Source organism: Lipotes vexillifer, unplaced genomic scaffold (genome assembly GCF_000442215.2).
Source record: "Lipotes vexillifer unplaced genomic scaffold, Lipotes_vexillifer_v1.1 scaffold760, whole genome shotgun sequence".
Classification (NCBI taxonomy): domain Eukaryota; kingdom Metazoa; phylum Chordata; class Mammalia; order Artiodactyla; family Lipotidae; genus Lipotes; species Lipotes vexillifer.
The window spans coordinates 1,192,320-1,213,473 of NW_006772931.1; the positions used below are offsets into that span (position 1 = coordinate 1,192,320).

A 21,154-nucleotide genomic window follows, 5' to 3' on the forward strand; every position below is an offset into this window, starting at 1 on the left:
AAGAGTGTCAGTCTTATTTAATCATAGCCATAGCCAAAATGAAGCGTTTTTCCCCCCCAAAATTAAATAACTACACACTTCTTTATGCGCACCTCCTGACCTCATTAAGTGCCTGGCCTGCAAATTCCACCTTGACCTTGTCTTCCGCCAGGTGGCTTTGACTTCCTGAGAGAGGACCAGTCCTCCCCGGTGCCAGACTCGGGGTTGAGCTCCAGCTCCACCTCCTCCAGTATCAGTCTGGGAGACAGCAGTGGGAACCTCCCGCAGATGACCCAAGAGGTTGAAGATGTGGACGCAGCTGCTGAAACAGACGAGAAGGCAAACAAGCTCATTGAGTTTCTGACCACCAGGTAATGAGGGGTCAGGAGATGGGCTGCTGTTTTCAGGTCAGTCTTTTGGAAAAGGGACATCACTTTAAAACCACAGATGGAAAAGCAAGCCTGGAGTTCTACCAAAGTCTTCTGTCTTCTAAATTGTGTCTGCTGGAGCCTGTGTACAAGGCAGACACTGGGAGGCATTGTCACAGTTGAGGGGCAAGGAGAGTTTGTGCATAAAGACCCTGCAGCAGAGACAGAGGCGGGAGAAGCGGCTCCCGGAGGTGAGCGTGACTTTCACCATCTGTCGGAGCTGCCAGGATCTGGGAGTTGAGACTTGGCAAAGAACATCACTCTGGAAACCAAAGATATTAGCCACGGTCAACCCAGTGGCAGCTGCAGAGAGGACAGCTGTCTGCTCCTGTAGTCCAAGGAGTCATTTCTAAATGGAATTCAGAAACCAGAAACAATAAGGATGCATGATAGGAAAGGGATCAAGCTAATAATAAAATCGAGAAAAACTGCGAGCGATCCTGTTTTTTGCAGGTCTTCTGGCTCTTCTAAGGAACAATTTAACTTGGAAGGCTTCCAAATCTCTAGTCCCCTGAGGTCCAGTATTTGTATAAACGCATGCTTACCTGTGACCTGGGGCATGCCGACCTCCCTCAGAGGGTTAAGTCCTGGAAGTCTAGTCTATATAAATATTTGTTATCCAGTATCTCACGTGATTTTTCTTTATTCAACTAATGCATCAAGTAATGCAAAAAACGAAGAGAGAGCATTTTTTTTTTCAATTAATGGTTTAGAGTATTGTGTGCACTCAACTCAATATAGAATTTAACGTACAGGAAGCTCAGGGAGGGGCTGGTGGTGCCTCCATACTGGGTACCTCAGAGACCTGACTGGTCTGTGGAGAAGAAAGGTATTGTCACCACTCACTGCTGTCAGTGTTGGGAAGGGTGTTCTCTAAAATTCTCACCCGTGGATCCATCCCATTCTTACTGTAGAAAACCAAATAGACAACAGAGGTTGTATCTTCAGGTTGGTGCTACAGTATTTGGCAACCTAATGATATGATCCTGATAAAAGCATTATCTCTGCAAATTCTAAGACATAGAAATTGAGTCTGTGTCTAAATCTATATTTTATTTAACATATTGTATCATTTTGTTTAACAAACACATAGCCCCTACTATGTGCTAAATAAACACTGTCCTGGTGAATTGAGAGGTTTTAATTTTGTGGGTAAAACATAAGAAAAAGTGTGTCTCCATCAATTGGCTAGATCTGTTTTGAGTATGCTCTTAAGCTTTAGAAGACTGAAATTTACCACCAAATTAATATGTAAAATTTTTTAAAAATGTATGTTGTACCTTTGGAGTTAGAACTGTGTATATGGTTTTAAAAATGCAAAATGATACTTACATTTTTGACATTTTGTGTGTTTTGTTGAAGGGCATTTGGTCCACTTTGGTGCCATGAGGACATCACACCCAAAAATCAGAATTCAAAGAGTGCTGAACAACTCACTAATTTTCTACGTCATGTTGTATCCGTGTTTAGAGATTCCAAATCAGGTACTTCATCCTGTTTCTCCAAATCCCACTTTCAGCATTTTTCTATAATGGAGCTCATTCTCCCCATATAACCACATACTGTGTATGTATTTGTGTGTGGCGGGGCAGGGGGGGGTGGTGTGTGTGTGGGTGTGTGGGTGTTAAATCCTGCATTCGGAAGCAATAGCAAAGGAATATTTCATAGAGGATATTGAAGCTTTTTCAGATGTGTCTGAGTGATAGTTAATGTCACATATACTGATACTTGCATTATGCTCTATCAAATAATTTCCCCAATGTCTCTGTTCTCCTTGTTTCATTTACCTTACTAGAATTAAACTGTGCCTATATTAATTTTATTTAAAGAAGGCCATGAGAGAGAAGTCGTAGTCACTGACTGTCAGACTCAACTGTGAAAACTGTCAGCCTTGCAAACTGTTTTTTTTTTAAAAAAGAATTTTGTGATAAAATGTTTTCGGCTTTAAAAGTATTTGCTGGCAAGTCCTGTGCCAGTGACCACTCAATATTCTGAACACAGTCTGATTCTAATTTAGACAGTAGTACCATCACAACATTTAAGCCCTTAGCTGCATTCCATTCAGATTCAGCTTGGCCTGGGCTGATATGTGTGTGAAATTTAAATTTGGTTCCTCAGCACGATACAGCAGCTATCCCTGCCTTTTTTCACACAGCAGGCTGGCCACAGTAAATAGGGCTCACCACCTCTCCTGGCTGCTCTGATAATTAGCACATTTCACAGTTTGAAACATTCCAGATTAGCCACATCTCTTTCCATTATCAGAGGATACTTAGTAAAAAACAAAAAATACTGTTAAACTGAAATGGGAAAGTTGTTCTAGGAATAGGATTGCCATTTCTTGTTTTGAGTTTCCCCTTTGGAATTTCTTTGAAATATTAAGACTGCTTTTATTGGTATTTCCCCCACTTAAAAGTCACTTAATAGCCTAAAGGAAGAAATGTATGATACATGTGAACTCTTCATTTGTGTAACACTCTTGATTGTATGAAGATACTAAAAATGAGAAAACGTGTGAATACCTTATATAGCGTATTCTCAGAGGGTATCTCAGGCTGCTTAGAATACTGTATGTCTTTTCACATCTTGCACAAGATACTTTTACCCACCTCAGTTTCCTTGTACATCGCTACTTTCTGCCTGTTTCCAATCCAGCAAAATAAAATGTGTTCCTGGAAACACTTGTATTAGTCAGGATAGCATAGCTGCTATAACAAATAACCCCCAAAGCTCAGAGACCTAACACAAGAGGCTGTTTCTGGATCACATAACAGTTCAATGTGGACATTTGGGAGACAGCCTTCGACCTGGTGCTTCAGGGACCCTCTGCCCTGTGGCCCTGTCATCCCCTAGGCTCGGAGGTCTCAGCCCTCTGTGTCCATGGGGCAGGTGAAGGAAGAGAATGCGTGGAGGATTGCTCGGGAGGAGTTTACATGCTAGCTTTGCATGTGACGTCCGGGGCTTCTTCCTACGTTCCACTGGCCAGAACTCAGGCACGAGGTCACGCCTGATTTCAAGGAAGGCTGGGAAATGTACGATCAGTGTGTAACAGGGAGTAAAGGAAACCTTTTTCTTTTCTCTGCCACCCATTAAATAGCTTTTCTCAAAGGACATCGTCTTAGTGGTGGTGGGACGGGGGAGGATTCTGCAATCCTACTAGTACAGTTCCAGCAGTATGATTTAAATAAGCTTTTGTTCATTGCCAGGGGACCTAACCCCCATATATTAAATGGTTTAAGTAGAAAAATATGTTTTGAAAAGCAAAATAAAGATGTAAAAATCTATTTTGAAACATCCATTCATACGGGTTTAATCCTGTATTTACTACCCTGAATGTGTCTAAGTCCATTTTCCAGGACCCTTTGTTGACTCTGCAGGAACATTTTCTTATATGGTCTACGTGTCTCTGGGGTGAGACAGCCAAGCAGCAGCTAACAACAGTAACACTGAATTATCCCTCCTGGTCTCATTCGTGAGACAATCGAATGTGCCACAGAGCCTCTAGACCACGGAGACAGCTCAAGTCGATGTTTTCATCATGTCCTGTGACTCTCATAGCCTGATTTTCTCCCTGTAAAGAGGCACAGCAGGTGTAGGGGTTAGTGGCCCAGAATTCAGTCATGGACTTTCCCTTTTGCTTTCATTTCTGTCTGATCACATGGTTTCCTGAGGACTGAGATTACCTTCATGCTGGTGGAAGAACAAATATTCAGGCAAAAGTTTAAATGATGCCTGCCTTCTCTGCAGTGCCTACACCTCCATATCTGCATGTTTATGGACTATTCTGAAGAGCAAAGACTTTGGCCCAGGCCCTGGCTATGCTTCACTTTCCTCTGCATACACAAGTCCTCCAAAAACTTGTTTTTAACAAATTCTCTTATGAAAACAGGAGTGAAAGTATTCTATGTAAAAAGTACAGGAGAACAATGTCAAACAATAGCAGTAGTAATAAATAATAATACACTTGTGAGCACATATTATGTATCAGAGACAGTACTAAGCCCTTTTTAAGTTGTTTGATTTTCACAACCCCTCTGAGGTAAATGCTGCTATTCACAAGGGAAAGACGAGGAAGCAGGCTCACAGAGAATTAGCTTCTTTCCCAGAGTCCCAAATCCCCCATTCAAAACTAGGACCACCTTGCTCCAAAGCTTCTGACTGTACTCCACTATGCCTCCTTAAGACTGATTCAGATTTGGGTTTTATTTTAAAATGGTTAATTTTTAAATAAGTACCACCAGGAGGTAGCGCTGTGCAGCTAGCCTGTTGTAAACGTGCGGATAACTGGTGTCCGAGGTTTGCAGAGGAGCGGCTGACCTGCTCCCACCCCTGTGCCCTAGGTTTCCACCTGGAGCAGCAGCTGAGTGAAGTTGCTCTGCAGACAGCCCTCGCCAGCTCTTCCAGACATTACGCCGGCCGGTCCTTCCAGGTATTCCGGGCCCTCAAACAGCCACTGTCAGCACATGCCTTGTCGGACCTTCTCTCGAGGCTGGTGGAGGTGATTGGAGAGCATGGAGATGAGATTCAGGTATGGAAGGAAAGTCCAGGAACTCACCCTTCTCTCAGCTCAAAGATGGGGTGTTAATAACTTTCTTTGAGCTTTCTTCCTCTCGCCAAGTATCCCAGCCATTTGGACATGTACAATTTATTTTGAAATTCTAGAGGTTGACTTTCATTTTTACACAAATCACTCCAGGGGGCATTGTTCTAGAAATTCAGTGGACACTTTTATTGAGCCAACAACTGAAATCCTGTAGTGATTCTTTGTGTTGTTTTGTCTTTGTTGATTTTATTTGGTGGGGGCTGAGGGAGTTGTCTTGTTTTGTCTTTTCTACTAACAACCTAAGATGCAGTTGTGCAACCTGACCACCCAGAGAAGGGATCGCTATTGTATCTGTGCAAAGCGCCACACCTGTCTGTGTAGTTAGCCTTCCATAAACTGGGAAAAGTGAAAGAAATAGTGGGGAGAATAGATGCCACAGGAAGACCCTGTGGACTGGGGACCCCAGAGACCAGGGAGCTGGAAAGCCAGCTGTAGCTTGGGCCAAGGCCTTCTTTTCCACCAGAAATGTTCTGCATCTCAGAGGACCTGCACGCCTGTAGACTTCAACTTCTTTTCCACCTCCTGGCCATTGACAGTACACTATGAAATGCCCTTGGGACACAGCCCTTCTCATACTTCATCTCTTAATCCTGGCTTTCAGACGTTGCCACTCTGTATTTCACATGCCCACCATCTCCCTCAACAAGGGGCCATGCTTGTCCCTTGCCCCTCCCTGTTGGATTTCAAATGAGATCTGTGGAAGACCTCACAGCTAGGGAAATAAATCTTCATGATTATATGCTAACTCCTAAGCCATCTGAATTTCCTAAGTGGCCCTTAAAATTTGTTTGTAGCCTTTGTACATTAAAGTAACCATGATTGTCTAACTTTCAATATTACCATTATTTGAATAGTTTGTTTTGATTAAATTTAACTTCAGGAAGTTAACAGTAGTTATAAGCAGTACAGAATGTTGTCTTTGCCTGTTTGGCAGGGTTATGTAATGGAAGCACTCCTTACCTTGGAAGCTGCTGTGGATAACTTGTCTGACTGCCTGAAGAACAGTGATCTCTTAACTGTATTATCTCGGTGAGAATCAGTTTAACTTCGTTTTGAAAATCAAATATGCTGTACTGAATATTTGGGAAATGCCTGGACTTTGGGCAATGTCTAAAGAACAAATCCAGTTTTGGAAGTCTGTGTATGATCCAAGAAAGTATGTATGACATTTCCTTAAGTTAAAAAAAAAGAAGTTACAACACACACACACACACACACACACAAACACACACACACACACACACACACACACAGTAGATAAGTATTTTAAAACATCAGCAAGATAGACAATAAATGGGGCTTCCCTGGTGGTGCAGTGGTTGAGAGTCCGCCTGCCAATGCGGGGGACACGTGCCCTGGTCCGGGAAGATCCCACATGCCGTGGAGCAGCTAGGCCCGTGAGCCATGGCCGCTGAGCCTGCGCGTGCTCCGCAACAGGAGAGGCCACAACAGTGAGAGGCCCGCGTGCCGCAAAAAAAAAAAAATAAACAATAAATGTTATTTCTAAATAATACAAATATTAATGATTTTTCATTTCCTATTTCTTTGAGTATTTTTTCAAATTTTATGTAATTATTACATTCTATAAAAACAAAGTATTTTATTTTTTAATTTTTAAAAATTTTTTTATTTTGGCTGGCTTCTCATCGTGGTGGCTTCTCTGGTTGTGGAGCATGGGCTCTAAGCACATGGGCTTCAGTAGTTGTGGCATGTGGGCTCAGTAGTTGTGGCACACAGGCTCAGTAGTTGTGGTGCATGGGCTTAGTTGCTCCACAGCATGTGGGATCTTCCTGGACCAGGGCTCAAATCTATGTCTCCTGCATTGGCGGGAGGATTCTTAACCACTGCACCACCAGGAAGTCCTATTATTTATTTTTGGCTGCATTGGGGCCTTCGCTGCTGCGTGCAGGCTTTCTCTAATTGCGGAGAGTGGGGGCTACTTTTCCTTGTGGTGCGCAGGCTTCTCATTGCAGTGGCCTCTCCTGTTGCAGAGCAAGGGATCTAGGTGTGTGAGCTTCAGTAGTTGTGGCATGTGGGCTCAGTAGTTGTGGTGCATGGGCTCAGTCACTCCGCAGCATGTGGGATCTTCCCAGGCCATGGATCAAACCAATGTCCCCTGCATTGGCAGGCAGATTCTTAACCACTGTGCCACCAGGGAAGCCCCAAAGTATTATTTTTTAAATGAGTATATATGAAACACAACTGATCGATCACTATAAAAACAGTTGGAATAAATGTTGATTTTACTTGAAGAAATTTCTACCTTGGTATCTTTCTTTTTTTAAATTTTTCAAATCTTTTTGCTCCTGGCAATGTTTAATAGCCCATTTCAAATCATTCACAATTTTGTATTCTGTTTGTGTAATTAAGCTCATCTTGCTTGAAATTCAGTCAGCAATGTTATATCACGTTGAGCTTTGTTTCATTTTTAAGTTGAACATTTTTATGTGTACATAATTTTAGTGTGATTAATAACATCATACTTATCTATAGAAACCTACAAATTAATCTAAATCAGTAAAAATTTAGCAAGAATGTTCATAAAGAGATCTATCTTTTCAGCCTGAAATAGATTTCGAAACCATTTTTCATAAACGTTTTTAAGTGCAGAAATTTTCCTTTGACACAAACATTTACTTTTTTTCCTAGATATTTCTTTATCTGTTCTTTTTATCAGTCAGTTAATAGAATATTAACATTTGTACCTATCAGGTACATTTTATTTTGTAATTACTCTTACCCAAATTTAAACAAAAAATAAATGAAAGATCAGTAAACTTTACAGACCACTGCTTATTTCTTTAACTTTTTGATAAGTGGAAATCAGTATTTGGTTTTATTGGTGAGGGTTGTTCTGATTAAGTTTTGTTTTTCATAGCTTCATGTTTAAGAATAAGGAAACATATTCTTTCAGTTTAAGAATATGGAAAAATGAATAGAAAGTAATATTTCCAAAGAATGACTTCCCTTCCTCATTGTTAGTTGATGGATCTTAAGAGGACTAGCCTTTCACTGAAATGTGTTGGCTTCCTATTGAACTTTTTAACTTTTATACCCAGCTCTTCATCACCAGACTTAAGCGCTAGCGCTAAACTAACAGCAAGCAGAAAGAGCACAGGACAACTCAATGTGAACCCTGGAACAGCCAGCGGCAGCACAGCAACTGCAGAGCGCAGCCGGCATCAAAGGAGCTTCTCTGTGCCCAAGAAGTTTGGTGTTGTCGACCGGTCCTCAGACCCACCTCGGAGTGCCACCCTGGACAGAATTCAGGCCTGTACCCAACAAGGCCTCTCCTCAAAGACCAGAAGCTCATCTTCCTTGAAGGACAGCCTCACGGACCCATCACACATAAACCATCCAACCAACCTGTTGGCCACCATCTTTTGGGTCACGGTGGCCTTGATGGAATCTGATTTTGAGTTTGAATACCTAATGGCCTTAAGGCTGTTGAACAGACTGCTGGCTCACATGCCACTCGATAAAGCTGAGAACCGAGAAAAACTGGAGAAACTCCAGGCACAACTCAAGTGGGCGGACTTCTCAGGGTTGCAGCAGCTGCTCCTGAAGGGATTCACCTCTGTCACCACCACCGACCTTACCCTGCAGCTCTTCAGTTTGCTGACACCGGTGTCCAGAGTATCCATGGTGGACTCATCTCAAGCCATTGGTAAAGCCCACATCACTCACGCTCTTACAGTTCTGGTCATGGTGGGACTCATGTTTAGTGTAATAAGATAATGTGGGCTTAGTACTTCTAAAGATTCTGCTTAAAAATGGTTCTTTGGGAATACTTTGTTCTTTCTTTTAAAATTCTATATAAGTCTTAAAATTCTATATGTCTTAATTATGTATATTGTAAGAGATATTTTTAAGGCAATAGCATAAAAGGGGCAGGAGTAATACATAAGACAGTAATCATTTCTTAATGCTTTCCAGATCAAATTGCAGACAGTGTTGGTTTATTCCATTGCTGTTGTACAGACATTTTTCCCTTTTTTCTTAACTCCTAAATCTTTTATTTTTCTAAGCCTTTCTTTTCCTCTTGAAAATTCCCTTGGTTCCCTATCATTTTGAATTAAGCCAACAACAAACCAGGTTTGTTTTTCTGTTTGTTTTTTCTTTGCGGTCCATGGACCTCTCACTGTGTGGCCTCTCCCGTTGCGGAGCACAGGCTCCAGACGTGCAGGCTTAGCGGCCATGGCTCACGGGCCCAGCCGCTCCGCGGCATGTGGGATCTCTTCCCGGACCGGGTCACGAACCCATGTCCCCTGCATCGGCAGGAGGACTCTCAACCACTGTGCCACCAGGGAAGCCCCAAACCAGATTTTTAATACCATGGCATGTGGCCCAGAAGACAAAGCTTGATACAGTGGAGCTAAGCTACTCCTCATCATTTTAAAGAGTCTTTCTTATTACATGAGTAAGACTTAAATGGATTGACCTGTGTCTTCTCAAGCGGGTTTTCCTTAAAATACATTTTTGATAAAAATTCAAACTAGTGCTTCAGTTCATTTTAATCTGCTTTTTAAAATCTGTGCCAATCATTCTTATTTGCAACAGTCTGTAGCAAAACAGCCTCTGAACCTGCAAATTACAAGTGTACTTCAGTTCCTCCTTTGAAACGGTGCCATTGCAGTCATATATTTTTCCTGGATTTACGTTAGTTCAGATTAAAGCTGCTTCAAAAGGCTGCTTTTGCTTCACCTCAGAATAAAATCTGTAATATGCCTTCCCGCTATTAATGGTTCAAATGCACCATATTCACTTGTCTCCATTATCTTCTCTAATCCAGGGTTTCCACTGAATGTCTTGTGTCTTCTGCCCCAGCTGATACAGCATTTTGAAAACCCCGGCCAGTTCTGTAAGGATATAGCCGAAAGGATTGCTCAGGTATGCCTTACAGTTTCAGGCAGATCCAAGGCCTAACGGTGGACAGAGATTACCGGGCTCAGACAGGGTGATGAGTCTCATAAACCTGAAAATAATAACTGATATCACTAGTAATTCACATCTCTGGGTGGCTGATTTGCATTGTCATTTCATTATTGAGAAAACAAGTGGAAAAAAATTGTGAAAATTAAATTACTAAGCGCCTCTGCAGCTACCCAAAAACTGTTTCGATCAATTTTCCAGGCTGCTGGGGCTCATAGCAAAACTGCTGACATTTCTTCCTTTTCATCAGGCTATTTTATCCCTAATTGATTTTCTTCTTGTAAAAGGTTTGTTTGGAAGAGAAGAACCCCAAACTTTCCAATCTTGCACATGTCATGACTCTTTATAAAACACACAGCTACACGAGGGACTGTACCACGTGGGTCAACGTGGTCTGTCGATACCTTCATGAAGCATATGCTGACATTACCTTGAATATGGTTACCTACCTGGCAGAGGTAAGCTCTTCAATTAAGGATAAAATCTGTTATAGTTTCTATGGGTAAAATATGTATGTAAAACTGATAACAATAGGCTTAACTTATTGATCGCCTATTATCTATGGCATAGATGCTGTATGGAATCATTTAAAATCCTCACAACAGCCCAGTGATGTAGGATTCTTTATTTTAACAAAGATTCCGAGGCTCAGCCGGGTTAAGTAATCTGCCACAAGTTTAAGGTGAAATGAGGTATAGCTGCCTCCGAAGCTTAAACTCCTTTTTACTACACTAACACCTGTCAGACATGGCAGAGGTGAGGAGATTTTATCTGCATTATTCTGGGTGTTCAGATCTTATTTAAGGAGTTATTGTGTGGCTTGTATGTTTAGTGGTTGTTTGCTCTGAACTCATTAACAAAGCATATATTTTTGACAAAAACTTTTTATCTTCATCTTTTGTGTTTGTTTTTAAAACTGGGATGGGATTTTTGTCCTCATACCAGTGTGTTCCCATAGCACATTCATTGCAAACCCCTACTCTCACTTCTGTGTGCGCTGGTGCTAGAAATACGTACCACTTTGGGCAAGTGATGAAATGTTATTCTTTAGCACCCCCAGACCCTAAGTGGTTCACTATACAAGGTCATGAAATCTATGAGGCAAGTGATTAATAGTATTACCTTGTTTTAGCATTTTCAGCGTTTGCTTTTCCTCTCTGGATCTGCGTTCATGCCTCTTGCTGGGACCTTTTCAGAAGTGATGAAGACAGTCCATTCTAACTTTTCTTGTATTATATCACCAATTCAGAATGCAGATAGGTTAAGAATCAGTCATTTTCGGAAAGGCTCCATAAGACTGAAAGCCTCTACCTAGAAAAAGGTGGCTGCTTCATCCACCAGCATATATAGTTGACCCTGCAGGATTTTGGTTTGCAACACAGATCAGCAATATTGGGCTGTATTCGCACTGTCAACAGCCGAGGGTTATTTTGCTCTTTTCACACCCCCATCCCTGGTATTTAAAGAACCTCTCTTAAGTGCCACCCTACTGCTTTTGATAATCACCTTGGTCACATCTGTCCCTGCAAGAGTTACTAATCCAGCACACACATACCTTAGCACACAAGAAGCACCGGGATAAACAATACAAGCACCCTGCTTTACCAAGGCAGCCAATGCATGTTTTAAAACAAGGTGATCTGGGAGAGAGCAAGGAGGCAAAATTTGTTTGGTTCACTAGACATAAAAGTTTCAAAAATACAAATGGGCTGTGGTCTGTACATACGATGGAATATTATTCAGGCTTAAAAAGGAATGAAGCACTGACACATGCTACAACATAGATGAACCTTGAAAATATTATGCTAAGTGAAATCAGCCAGACACAAGAGGACAAATACATGATTCCACTTATATGAGGAACATAGAAGAGGCAAATTTATAGCCATTGTTTTACAGTTACAGAGTTTCAGTTTGGGATGATGAACAAGTCCTGGAAATAAATAGTGGCCATGGTTGCGCAACAATGTGGGTGTACTTAATGCCGCTAAATTGTACACCTAGAAATAGTTAAAATGGTAAATTTTATATTATATGTATTTTACCACAATAAAAAAAATAAATTAAAGTGGATATCCTAATTTGTTCTATGCTGCCCTTATCAACAATTGTCACCAAAAATTTTATTATAAACTTACCTACTCACTACATATGATATAAATGAACTGCTATTTCAGTTAGTCCCACATTCTTTCAGGTGTTGGCCAGGTACCTACATATAATTTTAGGCAGCTGTGGTCACTGTTTCCATTGAACCTGCTGTGCTCACTTCACACTAACTTTGTATGTGTGTATGTGTTGACATAGCTCACATCTTGTCACTTTCAATAACTGTGGAATTATATCGTTAACCATCTATCTTTTGTTGCTTGTATTCATCATTTTTTTAAAAATAGTCCTTTGATGCAGACTTTTTATCGGATTATATTTAGCTCATTTTTCCTGGTGGCATTTCCCAAAAAATCTATCCAGGTAAAGCTCATGGATACATTTGGGAAAATGTATGCATTTGGGAAATTGGTCTTCACAGAGATTTTCCCAATTTACAATACTACAAACAATGTATAAATATTCAGGTTATTCCATATCCCCACTAAATTCTGTCATTCCATTTATACATATTTTCAGTTGAATATTTTTATTGGTACTTTAAAATTAATCTCTTTATGTATTTCCTTTCTAGTGAAGATATTCCTTTTTTCATACAATAGATTTGTGGAATTGTATATTTCCTCATCTGTTAACTATTCAGTTATTTCTTTGGGCCACTTTTTTTTTTAATTTATTTATTGTATTTTTGGCTGCGTTGGGTCTTCGTTGCTGCATGTGGGCTTCCTCCAGTTGTGGCGAGTGGGGGCTACTCTTTGTTGCAGTGCGCGGCTTGTTGCAGTGCAGTGGCTTCTCTCATTGCAGAGCATGGGCTCTAGGCACATGGGCTTCAGTAGTTGTGGCACGTGGGCTCTAGAGCGCAGGCTCAGTAGTTGTGGTGCATGGGCTTAGTTGCTCTGCGGCATGTGAGATCTTCCTGGACCAGGGCTCGAACCCATGTCCCCTGCATTGGCAGGCGAATTCTTAACCATTGCACCACCAGGGAAGCCCTGGGCCACTTTTGATGTGGAATTTCAGCATTTATTTGAATCATTTCTATTAATATTTAATTTTGAGCAGTAACCTTTTTCATTATGTCTGTCACATCAGTTTTCACATTATTTTGCTTTCCTTTTTGAAAATGTCATTGATTTTTTTCCCCCTGATTATAAAAGCAGTATGTGTTCAAAAATAATTATATTATCTAGGGAGAAACACCATCAACCTTTTGTTGGGTTTACTTCCAGCATTATTTCTATGTAACACACACCCATTCACATCAATGTTGGCACCATCTATTATATAGAAATTATATATCCTTCCTCTTTCACTTAATATTATCTGATATCCTTTACTATCTTTAAAAATGTCATTCTATTGACTGCATGATATTTCATCATACAATTTACCATAATTTATGTATCCATTTCCCTAGTGTTTGACATTTAAATTGCTTACAGAGCTTTCTTGTTTTGTGTGGGTTTTTTGGTTTTTTTTTTTTTTTTTTTTTTTTTTTTTTGCGATATGTGGGCCTCTCACTGTCGTGGCCTTTCTCGTTGTCGGACGCGCAAGCTCAGCGCCCATGGCTCACGGGCCCAGCCGCTCCACGGCATGTGGGATCCTCCCGTACCGGGGCACGAACCCGTATCCCCTGCATCGGCAGGCGGACTCTCAACCACTGCGCCACCAGGGAGGCCCGGTTTTGTTTTTTTTTTTACCATTATAAATAATGCCTTGGTGAAATCTCTTACTTAAATCTTAGCATTTATCTCTAGGTTTGGAAAAGCTCCTAAAAGTGTAATTAGTATTTCAAAAGATATAAACCCTTAGTACTGTTGATCTCAATTGCCAAATTATCCAGTTTACATTTCCACTGTTGTGTAAGAATACTCTTCTTATATCCTCACCAATACTATCATCAGTTTCTAATCTTTGCCAATTCGATAACTGATAAATGTATCTTTCGTTTTCATTTATATTTTTCAGTCATTAGTGGTGTTTGATGCTTTCCTTTTGAGGTTTATTTTGTTGAATTCCATTGTGTAATATTATATTTATATACTCAGACCTACCTGCGTTGCCTTTGATAATACCTCCATTTCTTCAGTAGTTAGGATTTTCTTTTCCCTCCTAAGGAAATGTGCAATCATAAAGGTACTAGGAAATCCTGGTGCTTCTGTGTGAAAATCTGGTGTCAAACTGACGCACTGTGTGCTTTTCCCCACAGCTGCTGGAGAAGGGCCTCCCCAGCATGCAGCAGCCCCTCCTGCAGGTGATCTACAGTCTGCTCAGCTACATGGACCTTTCTGTTGTTCCGGGCAAGCAGTTCAATGTGGAAGTTCTGAAAACCATTGAAAAATACGTGCAAGTGAGTATTTGAACCAGGATGTTTCCAGAAAGTCATTCCAGAAAGACTGAGGCTTTGCATGGAGCTTTCTTTGTACTTGGCCACAGAGCTATATGGGTGCCAGGCTGCATGTTCATTCATTGATATCCATAACGTGCTGAGAGCAGGTGAGACGGTGGCCGACCACACCCTGAGTGGTATCCTGAGGAGAAAGGCAGGACCAGGCCGCAGTGCGTTCCCGAGCCTTCGGAGGACACCTCTCTGCCTCTTGGGCTTCTAGGCTGGGTATTGAAAGCACACTCCTAGCTGGGAGGGTGGGGGCAGGGTCTCCTTTGAGGGGTCCTATTTCAATGGAGAAGGAAGAAGCAACTTGCTTGTGCCTGGTTCTAGGCCAGGCGTTTCAAATGCGAACAGTTAATTCAGAGGTTCAAATTGTCCCTTTAGAGTTGAAGGAAAACTAAGGTTAAGAAAGTGGCATAAATGTACTTGAAAATACTCCAACAAACAAACGTAGTGCACTTGGTAAGTTTCAGTGTTCAAGGGCAAATGCTAGGTTTTTCTCTGGTTAAACTCATTGACTAAAGCCATACAATTTTAAATTTTTTTTTTCCATCCTCACTTCACCAGTCACATTACTTGTAGAAAATTACTTAATGCTAAAAATGGTTTTCAAGCTTTTTTTTTTTTTTCCGAGTGGCGTTGCTCCAGTAATAGTTGTACCATGTGGTAGGCATTCATTACCACTTTCTCACTTTACACTCATGAGAGACAGAGGGTCAGTTCACATCTTTCTACTAATCATGTGCCCTTAGTTTAAAAAAAAAAGTGATTGTTTTATTAGGCTACCTATTCTTAGGCCTGTGGGCCAGCCCTGGTACTCAAGATCTTATCTTGAATGGTGGCTAATTTCATATTCAAACCATGACCTCCCGTGTGAAGGAGATGTGTTTTATTTCATGCACTTTATTCCAAGGCCTAGGCAAATAACTTTAATCACGCTAGTTTATCTGTGTTCAATATTTTTGTGGGAGAAGCACCTCAGTCGGCTTGGGGTTGTCAGGGATACAAAGAGGGTGAAACAAATGAGACTTAACAGGAAGAGTAGGAGTTTGATAAGGCAATAAGGAGAGGAAGGGCATTCCAAGATGAGGGAATAGCATGAGGAAAGGCACAGAGGCTAAGAGACCTTTGGCTGGTTTGGGCAACTCCAGGAGTTGCCTGGGGGAGATTACCCCTGCAGGCCTTCCTCAAGGAGTGTGGACTCCACCTTGTCCACCAGAGGGAGCCCTTGAAGGAGTTTAAGCAGGGAAGTGGCTTGAGCTGAAGATTCTAGAAAGATCACTGTAGCTGGAGTGGGTTTGATGACGGACCCAAGGAGAGGCTGCAACTGGGGAAACCAGTTAAGAGGCCATTGAAATAGTCCAGGCAGAGGCCAGAGAGGATTCAGCTGAGCCAGTGCCAACAGGAATGGAGAAGGGGGTGGGGATCAAGTTCTCAGGAGGGACGGAAAGAGGGGAGGTAAGAATGGCTCCCAGATCCCTGGGTTAGGTCAGGAGGAAGATGTGGAGAAGAGAAGAGGGCTGAGGGCAGAGATCAGATGCCCCGGAGCAGATGAGGCAGGAAGAGCCAGAGAAGTAGGAGGAGGACCAAGGATGCTTGGAAACTGGAGGTGGGGAGAATCTTGAGAAACAGTGAGTAGACAGTAGCATAAAATGTAATGAGGGTTGCTGCAGGGGAGGGGGGGCAGTTGCTTGTTTTCTGTTTTGTTTTGTTTTTCAAACTGAAGAAATACCTCATTAGCAAAAATGGTACCTTGTCATTTTAAACTTTTACTTACATGAATGTGGACAACACGGGTCTTTTTTTATTCTTGTTTCCTAAATGTAGCTCATCTTATGCATAAATTATCTTTTTATGTCATTTGCCTTTTACTTATCACAGAATTTCCTGCACTGTTTTAAATCAATGAGTTCTGACCGGTCATTAGAAGTTTCAGTAGCTAGTGGCATATTGTGTTTTGTTTTGTTTTTTTAAATTATTTTTACCCATTGACTGTTTTATTTCCTTCAGAGCGTCCACTGGAGAGAAGCTTTGAATATCTTGAAGCTAGTAGTTTCTCGATCTGCCAGCCTAGTTTTACCTTCTTACCAACACAGTGACCTTTCAAAGATAGAAATACATCGAGTATGGACCAGTGCGTCTAAGGAATTACCTGGGAAAACCCTGGACTTTCACTTTGATATTTCAGAGGTATGTTAACTGTTTCTGTAAACTTTAGCATGAATACATAGTGGCAAAGGTCAGAACTAGTTGCCTGGAGAAGGGGAGACTTATTTTACAGTTATGTCAAGTGAAAGCTCCTAAGGCCTAAATTAGGTTCAACGCATTGTCCTATTCAATGGCAGCTTTTAGAAATAGAAGCTAGCCTCAGTTATATAAAAATGACTTCCCCAAAAAAGATAACTTTAAAATGGAATGATCTTAAGCATTTTAAACCATGACCTTCACTCATTCTTTATCTGACAGCTGTCACATCCTATCTTGTATCCACAACCTTGTTTCCTGAACTGCAGCCAAACCAGTGGATGCCTGAGATTTACAGGAATATGGAATCTGCCTTTATGGTCACTTCCCCAAGCCACACTGCTTTTTAAACCAGTATAACTATCTAAATTCTTGCCTTGAGGGAGATGGGTGTGAGGAGGGAAGAGACTTATAAACTAAGGAGTTAGGAAGAGGGCTTCCCTGGTGGCGCAGTGGTTGAGGGTCCGCCTGCTGATGCAGGGGACACAGGTTCGTGCCCCGGTCTGGGAAGATCCCACGTGCCGCGGAGCGGCTGGGCCCGTGAGCCATGGCCGCTGGGCCTGCGTGTCCAGAGCCTGTGCTCCGCAACGGGAGAGGCCACAGCAGTGAGAGGCCCGCGTACACCAAAAAAAAAAAAAAAAAGGAGTTAGGAAGAGAAGAAGACAGAAAATAGTCAGGTTTACCTGCTGGTCCGTGAACAAACTTTTGGGAGGCCTGTACTTAACTATTTTAGTCCAAGATGTAAAAATACATTTGCTTTCCTGTCTCCTTTACCCCATGACCCATAAACCCCCCAAAACAGAAACAACGGCCTGTCCACTTTGTAAGCAGGGTCTGTACAGTGTCTGATGCATGTTAGGTATTTCATAAATATTCTTCAACACGGCTGAATGGGTTCATTCACTAAAGGAATAAACTAGATCTGCTTACATGGAACTCACTCTATTAATTAGGTTGTAGCTAGACTGGGTTTTTTCACACAGTAGTCTCATTGACGGTTCATTATTTCAATACTCAGGATGAGATGCTGTTGTGCTACCATTGTGATATTTAGTATGTATATGATATTAAGGTATCAACTGAGTATTTTTCAATTTTTAACATTTTTTTTTACATTGCTGGGGGTGGGGGAAGCTTACTCTTTGACTTAAGTTTACTCTGTCCCAAAGAGGTACAGAAAACCTGTAGCCAATCAGCTGCATGCCCTGGAGACCCAGCTGCTCCAGAAAAATGTGTCTTGAGAGACAGGTAGAGAATTACCAGCCAGCGTCTGCCGTCTCTGAATGTAGGCCTACGAACAGGTTTCTGCAGAGACCTCCCTGGGGCTAAAGTTTGGGAGGTGCTGCCTACCCAGCCACCACACTCCAGGAATCTCAGGAAGTGAAATTTCTGAAGTGTTGTCAAGAACCTGGCCCTGACCTTATTCGTTAAAATAATTGAAAAGATATAAATAATTTAAATAAATTTTTAAATAATTGAGAGTGTATCAAGATTGGTGATTACAGGTTGGGATGAGGGGAAGGAATTTTGGTCTTGTTTTAACTATAAAGAAAGTCTTTCAAGCTTAAACATCTGAAAACTATTTTGCTTTCCTGCATGTCTTCCTTCTTATCTTTACAATCATTTCTAAAGTGTGTTTAAGAACAAGCAGTTGGGGCTTCCCTGGTGGCACGACGGTTGAGAGTCCGCCTGCCGATGCAGGGGACACAGGTTCATGCCCCGGTCCGGGAAGATCCCACATGCCGCGGAGCGGCTGGGCCTGTGAGCCATGGCCGCTGAGCCTGCACGTCCGGAGCCTGTGCTCCGCAGCGGGAGAGGCCACAACAGTGAGAGGCCTGCGTACCGCAAAAAAAATAATAAAACCATAAATAAAAGAAATATATTTTAAAAACTTTTTAAAAAAGAAGAAGCAATTGGATTTGTTTTCAGCTGCTAAAGAGGGTGGGACAGTGTTGAAGATGCAAAATGATCTGGAATATGTATTTGAACATAAGGAAAATGAGTCTCCTTGTAACACTGAACCTCTCTAATCTAAGTTTTAATCAGATAAGCAGTTCTTGGTTGCTGCTGGGATAGAGCGATCCATATACCCCAGAAGTATGAATGAGATAGAAGAACGTGTGCTTCTCTATTCTTTTTTCTCAAGACGCCCATCATCGGGAGGCGATATGATGAACTGCAGAACTCTTCTGGGCGTGATGGGAAGCCCAGGGCCATGGCCGTCACCCGGAGTGCATCTTCCACCTCATCAGGCTCCAACTCCAATGTCCTTGTTCCTGTAAGCTGGAAGAGGCCCCAGTACTCTCAGGTAAAGAGTCCTCGACTCCCAGGATTGGAAGGGAGCTTAGGGGACCTATTGAACCCAACTGTGATATGGGATTCCTGCATCCACCATCCCAATATTTCCCGTCTGGGCATCGACACTTCAGTGATGATGATCTCGCGGTATTCTGTATCCCGAGGGAACCCATTTTATCTTTGAACAGTTCATTACATTGAGTTGAAGTCTGACACTCTGTTCCTTCTTCTCATTGGTCCTTGTTCTCTTAAGGCTTAGAAAATTCAATTGGATCTGTCTTTCACATGGCAGCCCTTCAAACACTTAAAGAAACTCTCAACCCCCTCTGCCACTCACCCAAATCAGTCCTCTTTTCTCCAAGTAATACATCCTTAGTTCTCCTAACCAATCCTGCATAACAGGGCCACACCCCAGTGACCATTCTGGCTGCAGTCCTACGAGCCTGCCCTCCAGTCAGTGGGCTCCATGCACACCTGACCCTGCAGAGCATGGTGGGCGGCCAGATTTCTCTGTGGTTCTGTTATCTGTATTCACTTTCTGGGTGACTACATCACAGTGTTGATGTCATTGGACTTACTGTCAAGTGAAACCCGTGCATTATTTGGGGCTCTTTTGGAGACGTATGCCAGAAGCCCAGTGGAAAACTACCTTAAGTGGAAAGGGAATGTGTTAACTCCTGTATCATAACTTCAAGCAGAACTGGACTGTAGCACACACAATCCTTAGACCCTCTCTGTCCTCACTGCCGCCACCTTCTCTTCCCAAAGTCTCAGGCCTGCTTTCCTCCCTACTGACTTCATTCCCAGGTAGACTGTTCCAACGTGAGGCCCAGCAACCTCTTGCAGCTCCAGATTTACATGGTCTTCGGCTCTGACGATTTCAGGACAGAGGCCTCCCCTCCCCAGCGTCGTAGCAATTCCGGAGAAAGGGCTCTGTGCAAGAGAGGCAGAGCCCCATTTGGCGAGAGAAGAGCCGTCCCAAGATAAAAAGAGGGACTGCATTACCGGAGGAAGGCGAAGTGGGTGCTGCTGGGTGCTGCGCAGAGAGAAACCCTTTGTCTGCACGCCCAGCAGGACTCATCCTCACTCTCAGAGGTTAGGGAAGTGGAGCTTAGAGCACAGCGCCTACTGGAGCAGAGCCGGTTCTCAGTGAGTGCTCACTGCTTGCTTGAATAGAGAGCCCGCTTTACTTCCTTGGGAATTTGGAAAAGAGAAGACAAATGTACAGCCCAGTTCCATGCTCCACTACATTCCTTCCTTCCCAGGATTGTAAAGTGCCCACTAAAACTGAGGGAAATAGGGTAGTGAATCTCTTGCCATTCTTCAACATCAGGGTCCTCCTGTCTTTGACCTTGAAATGACACCATATTGAGTGTCCCATCTATAATTTGAAAAGAAGGATGCAGGGAACTGAGTTCCATTAAGAAGGAAACTCTATGAGTGATACTGGCCTCCTTGCAGTCTGCATATTAAATCAGATTAAAAGGGAAAAAAAATCATTTTCAGGAGAGGAGGACGATTGCTTTAAGAGCAATTCTGAGGCACATTCATGTTTTTTAGGCTCTGGTTACTCATCCTTTTCATTCTCAACTCACCAGTCATTCTGAGACCTAGTTTGTCTATGTCACTGGGAAATGTGATGGTTTGTAGAAGGATCCCTGTGCCTAAGGAACTGAAAAGTAAGGTTTACGAAGAAAAGCAAGAGGAATTCTGTCCATTTAACTATAGGAAGAATAAATTGAGAAAGATTTAATATGCCTTGCAAATAATCGAATTTAATTCTGCAGAAAGTACATTTATCCTCCCATTTGAGGAAAAGAGAATTGTGTTGTACTATAATAGATTTAATTTAGGTGTAAGGGAAGGCTTGCTAATGATTGAAAGTTGTTGCACACAAGAAAGATTATCAAGGGGAGTAATGAATATCTGCTAGAGAACCAAGGGGTTGACTTTCACATCCCCTCCCTTGGGAAAACTTAGATCAGCAACTGTCCAGTAGAAACATAATGTGAGCCTAATTTTCAATTTTCTCATAGTCACCTTTTGAAAAAAAGAAAAAAACAGGTAAAATTAATTTTAACAACACATTTTAGTTAACCTAATATATCTAAAATATTATTTTTTAACATATAATCAATATTTTATAATTATTGGTGAGATATTTTACATTCTCTT

At 41.9% G+C, this 21,154-nt stretch overlaps 1 protein-coding gene across 1 annotated transcript in view; it reads left to right on the forward strand.

The window, feature by feature from the left end:
* The window catches only part of FRY (FRY microtubule binding protein), a 261,625-nt gene that overhangs the window by 199,431 nt on the left and 41,040 nt on the right, over positions 1–21,154 (forward strand). Inside the window, exons 40-49 of the mRNA XM_007447941.1 lie at positions 152–350; positions 1,770–1,891; positions 4,748–4,935; positions 5,945–6,039; positions 8,070–8,677; positions 9,803–9,900; positions 10,230–10,400; positions 14,258–14,398; positions 16,448–16,627; positions 18,828–18,989. Of these exons, the coding sequence (XP_007448003.1) occupies positions 152–350; positions 1,770–1,891; positions 4,748–4,935; positions 5,945–6,039; positions 8,070–8,677; positions 9,803–9,900; positions 10,230–10,400; positions 14,258–14,398; positions 16,448–16,627; positions 18,828–18,989 (1,964 nt within the window). The remainder of the gene's footprint in view (positions 1–151; positions 351–1,769; positions 1,892–4,747; positions 4,936–5,944; positions 6,040–8,069; positions 8,678–9,802; positions 9,901–10,229; positions 10,401–14,257; positions 14,399–16,447; positions 16,628–18,827; positions 18,990–21,154) is intronic.